Here is a 5,817-nt window from a genome sequence, read left to right as displayed (position 1 = left end):
CATCATCGGCAGACATCTTACCATTGAAAGCTGAACTGCAAGAACAAGTGAGCAGTGTTGCAGTATAGTTTGGCCGCTATTAATTTTTTTCAACGCCACTACTGCATCACGTGATTGATACGTGATAGCATAGTGTGTACCAGGCTTTAAGCTAAATGAATAAGGTGATAAGTTGGAGGTAGTTAATAGAACAAAAATTGTAACAGTAGTGTTCCAAGTACTACATTGCACAGTCTGCCAGCATACTACTGAAAGGTATTTTATGTCTCCTTAGTCACTTTAACCTTTTATTTGTGCAACATGCTCATAACTACGGCTACTATATTGATTGTTATTAGTTAGTATTTTCTTTGTGCATTCCTTTGAGTTTTGTTTGAAATTGCTTTGTTCGATTGTTGCGTGAAGTTCCAGGGCTACTTTCTCTTCTACATATCGCTTCTGCTTTTGTTCGGAATTATTTAATTTCTTTGTGAGAAATGTGAGCTTTGTAAGAAAAATTGTTGCTAGAGGTCTGTCGAGATTGGACTTTTAATTGGAACAGTTGAAGTCCTCCTTGAGCAAAAGACCTTACATGACAATGGCATGTCCTTGAGAAAGAGTTAGAAGAAGGACATTTGACTGCAATTAAGAATATTGTATATAATGTACTTCAATTTCAATTCTCTCTCTCTCTCTCTCTCTCTCTCTCTCTCTCTCTCTCTCCTCCTAACCTCTCTCTCTCCTCTCTCCTCTCTCTCTCTCTCTCTCTCTCTCTCTCTTCTTTGTACCTTAGCACATGGGCATAACTAATAAGACTTTAATTAAGTGGTTGTTTGACGCTAGCCTTAGAAACTCCTTGAAATGTGTAATCTTTACTTTGTAAGAGTGTCTGTTTTATGTATGATATCTTTGTATGGGTTTTATACAAATGGTTGAATTTACTGTTTTAAATTATTCCATGGATATACAGTTAATCCTTGTCATAAAATTATCGTCTGTTGGTCATCGTTGGTGTTATTATTTACTGCCTCCATAATGAAGTCTTTTGACTAAGCAGCTCCGTTATATATCAGATCTTTCTGTGCAAGAATCGGTTTTCCTGAGGACCTTATTCATAGTTGTCCCTGAAGCTGAAGTTACTTTAAAAGAGAAGTTATTAACGTATTTGACTGAATAACTGAAATTTCTTTACATCTTGAAATTATACAGTTCGCATATAGGTACAAGTATATGTTCAGAACCGAGGTTCCCATGAAACGCCATAGCCTGTATCTACATTGTCACGCAGGTATGTTTTCATTGCTAAAGATTTTATCGAGCCTTGCTGTTGTAAGTGTGTTTAATTCAAGTGATTTGTGGCGGTTGGCCGAGTGAGCCGGAAAAAACTCCAAAATTATCAAAACACTAGACTTTGTGGCTCTTTGTAATCCAGGACCCACAGTGCATATTTTAACGTTATGACTGAGCAATCAAATGGTCGTCCAGTGAAGAAAAATTATTGCCTATATAGCAAGAAGAATTTTTACTATTGGGCGACCAGACAAATCCCCCAAATTGACAGGAATTATTAAATGGAAAAATTACCCTTGCAGTTTTGACTTCCGGGGCACTGCCACGGAGCCTCCCTGTGGGACCGTGATTCCATACCCCCTAGCTTTATGCCCCACGCCTTTAATTAATGCAATCTATACAAGGCATTTATTGCGTGATGTTTAATCCAAACAAGTTTTGCCAAATCTCCATGCAAAAGCCTCTTGCTCTTCCACCTTTACAGACAGCTGATAATGACGCTGGAGGGGGATCTATGAGAACGGTCAGTTGGTTTCCTGCGTTTTGCGTCGTCTGTCCCTGAATAGGGAAGAGCCTTCGGAAGGACTCTGCTGCCAGATTACAAATTGTAAACAAGTGGTGAACTACAGTGATATATCTTCCCTACTAAATTACTAGAACACACGGCTATCATGGAGTTGGGTCAAGGACAAGGACCTGGTTCCCAGACCATTACCCTAATGAAAATTGGTCATTATCAGATTGGAAATACGCTAGGATCAGGAACTTTTGGCAAAGTCAAATGTAAGTACCCAGGTACTCTAGCTAGGAGTACTGCAGTGGCTAGATCGAATCTACCTAGCCTAGCTAGTAGCTAGCCTAGTACCTACTGGATGATTTGGCCTAGCCTAAAAGCTAATAAGTAATCTAGAAAACAAGCTAGTCGCAACTTATGACGATTTAGGTAGGTAGCTTATTCGTTATACCTACACGATGTGGCTTCTGTAGTACTTACCTACTAGGCCTTACTACTACTATCTACCTACTAGGTACCTATATTTAACAACTTAAGGTGCTAGGCATTTCTTATAGTAGGATAGCCTAAAACCTACCTAGCTAGGTAGATACGTTAGGCTACCTTACCGTACGTCATACAATGAGACATGAATTCTTCAGTTACCTACTAGGCTACTACCTAGGTAGCCTATACCTACCTATACTACTAGGTACTACAGTAGTAGGAGCTACTAACCTAAAACTTCATGTTTTATGCATTTCTGACTTTTAGGTAGGCTTATTTTGGTGCACACCAACTTTTGCTTCCCCAGCTTCATAAATAGTACTACTAGGTAGCCCAGCTAGGTACCTAGTAGTTAGCCTAGAGTTGTAGGTAGGGTAGAATATCACAGCAGGCCAAGCAGGCCACCTACAATCAACGCTAGCCACCCTCCGAAAAAGTACATTATAACGCGTCCTGACCACCCGAGAGGGCATCAGTCGCGACTTGTTGTTGGTGAGAAACGGAGCTAAAGACCTCTACTCTCCTTTCAGAAGTAAGTATTTTCTCCAAAGTTAGAAATTAAGGCCAAATAAATTTTAAGATTTAAAACAGAGGGGTACTGAAAATGGCCCAGCCCACGGCAGTGGAAATCTCACCAAAACGCTTTAGAAATTTTTACTTACAACTAAAAATGTTTCGAAGATTGACGCCATCTCGATGTTTACGGAGTCGCTTGTGTCAACAAACTTTCCATTTCCTGTGATAAATCCGCACACCACTTGTACCCACAGACGCTGGAGCACTTTTATCACAACAATCGAAACACGATTTCTCACCAACAACAAGCCAGGAGTAAACAGCTGTTTTGGTAGAAGATGACGAGAAGCGTGCTCTTAGCTAATTTTTAAATAAGTAGTAAAACATCAATATTTTACATATTTATGATGATTAATTTGAAAATATTCGTTATTGAAAAAGTAACTCGACTCTGACTCAAATTTAAGTAATTATTTTTCTGAATTAGAACGTTCTTTTAAGTTCTGTATTATGACGTCACGACATCTTGACTTTCGTACCTATTGTAAATAATTGCTATACTCAACTGTCATTGCAGAACAGTTTACCAGTTATTCATGCAGATTGTTATCAGCTATACATGTAATTGTTATAATCGTAATGCGCATATATATCTTTATTATTTACTTTTTGGATATATGAAGATGTTTTACTGCCGGAATTACTGCCGTAGTGTGACGCAATCGCTTCGGTCCCTGAGCCTCTGTCTGTTTCGCATCATAAGAAATTTAATGGGGCCGAATTGCAATGACCAGAAAGTCGTTTTTTAAAAGCGGAAAGTTAGCATTGAGGGGCATATGTTTTGACTGAGAAAAATACAAATTTATTCAATAGCTAGCTTGTAAAAATACTTGGTTATAAAAACTTGATTGACAAACTAAGCAGCATGTCTACTATGGGTTTCAGAGACAGTGCAAGCAGGTTTTTGGGCAATACCTATTTCTGTAACGAACACTCGTAACAGAACGAGATTTTGCTATAGTGCATTACACCCAGTGCCGTAATTTATAAGGGTATCGTGAACTCACTAATCGTAAAGAATAACGACACTTGTCCTTGTACCAAGAGACAAAAACTCCATTATGCAGAAATGGATACGAACACGTGTATAAAGCTCCACCTACCCTCTCCCCCCCCCCCCCCCACCCTCCACCGCCATCCCTTTTCTTCTTCGTTCCTCCGCCTTCCTTTCTCTCTCTCTCTCTCTCTCTCTCTCTCTCGTCTCTCTCTCTCTCTCTCTCTCTCTCTCTGTTGCCATTCGGTATGTGTTTGACCTCCAAACTGGGTATAAGACTACACACAAAACGTTGAAATTGGTGAAATTAGGCTATGTATTGGAAGTATATATACATAAATATTAAAAGCAATTTGTCATCATGTATTGCATTACTATGACAACTAGAATTCAATGGAAACAGTTTATAATAATGGAACGGCGTATGTGTGAAGCCTCCACTAATGTGGCAACGATGATTTTGCCATTCTTAGCATGCAAACATTAAAGGTTACATTTATTTCTGGCATACGATTATTAAAGAAATTCAAAATTCTAATAAAGACTGAAATCAATGAAAAGTGCTAGCAAAAACAAAAAAGCAAAAAAAAAAAACGTAGTCGTTCCTCTGCACTTTTCCGTATTCGTTCCTCTATGGTTTTCGGCAGCCAGATGTACGAAAACGTTAGAAACATTTGATTTTATCTACTTTAGAAATATCTGTAATTTTTCGGGGTAATTTGGTTGCAAAAAAGGATAATATACATGAATTAAATCAAAATTTTTAAATAACAAAGTAAATATAAACTAAATAACGAGTAAAGTAAACAGTTTAGGGAATAAAACTTTGCAGTTTCGTCGTCTATCGTCGTCTGCTGTTCGTAATTGTGTTTATGGCGCGCGCGCTTAGAAACCAGGAACAGCAACGGGTTTAAAGTGCAATGTGGAGTGAACTGAGACCAAATGTGTATAATAACAAAATCAAATAAGCACTGTGGAGTTTCAGTTGTGATGGCAGTAAGGATAAAAACCGCCGATACAAGGTAAGAATGAATTCAGTTCAAACCATAACCCCGGGAGTAACAAGTTTCATACTTTCACTAATATATGGCAACAAAATGTTGTTTTATTGTGCTGATTACAACTGCAATCTTGAGTAAGATCAATAAACGTTACATACATACGCTAACATTGTTTTCAAATGAGTGCTGGGAAGGCTGGGGAAAGATGGTGGCCGTCACTGATGAGAAACCGTCCATGCAAAACGTAGCCGCCATATTGGATTTCAAAACTGCCTTGAAAAACATATTTTACGAAGAGCTCACATGCGTATTTTAGTTCGTATGGGGCTTTCATATACAGGTACTATCCTACTTACAACCAAGTTTGGTTCCGACCAACTGGTTAAGTAAGCGGAATGGATGTAAGTCGAACCTTAGAAAGTGGCCAACATACTGGGTAGGGTATACTATCAAACCTTTGCTATATAAGTGCCTACTTAGTACTGTAATGTAATGTACAATCATTATTTCAATCTTTTTACATAATGTACTTCTACTAATACATTTTAATCATTTATGTAATAGTATATATTACGTACAATCAGGCATTGAGTTACAATGGGGTTAGGTTCTTGCATGCATGTCAGAAGTCGATTCTTACGTAAATGGTTTGCAATTCAGTCTATAGTACAGTTAATACCAAATGCTGCTGCAGATAGGGCAGGGTAACTCAAACTGATGCTGCCTGAGTGATGAGAGTTCTCATGAGTGGCGCAATGCCAAGTAACTCAATGGTCAACTGTCTGAAGTAAGGTTTGTAAGTACGAGTGGTCGTATGTCGAGTAGGTTGTAAGTCGGATAGTACCTGTATCACAATATGTTGACGAAACTTCAGTCTTTTAAATGGTATGCTTAGAGTTGCAATTGTATTCATGTTTCACCAATTAAATATCGAGTGAATAAGACCCGTCCACCGTGATGAGGGTTGGCCTGTCGTG

General features: G+C 38.5%; 1 protein-coding gene across 4 annotated transcripts in view; it reads left to right on the top strand.

Annotated features, from left to right (window-relative positions):
- Positions 1–1,779: 1,779 nt before the first annotated feature.
- Positions 1,780–5,817, top strand: part of LOC135196214 (5'-AMP-activated protein kinase catalytic subunit alpha-2-like) — a 253,287-nt gene continuing 249,249 nt past the window's right edge. Inside the window, exon 1 of one of the 4 annotated variants that reach the window (XM_064222843.1) lies at positions 1,780–2,052. In XM_064222843.1, the coding sequence (XP_064078913.1) occupies positions 1,941–2,052 (112 nt within the window). In that variant the 5' untranslated portion in view covers positions 1,780–1,940. The remainder of the gene's footprint in view (positions 2,053–5,817) is intronic. The other 3 variants (XM_064222842.1, XM_064222845.1, XM_064222844.1) reach the window with 3 other exon arrangements.

The sequence above is a fragment of the Macrobrachium nipponense genome, chromosome 17 (genome assembly GCF_015104395.2).
Source record: "Macrobrachium nipponense isolate FS-2020 chromosome 17, ASM1510439v2, whole genome shotgun sequence".
In the NCBI taxonomy this organism is placed as follows: Eukaryota; Metazoa; Arthropoda; class Malacostraca; order Decapoda; family Palaemonidae; genus Macrobrachium; species Macrobrachium nipponense.
The sequence above is the reverse complement of the archived record's forward strand: the minus strand, read 5'-3'. Positions and strand labels throughout refer to the sequence as shown.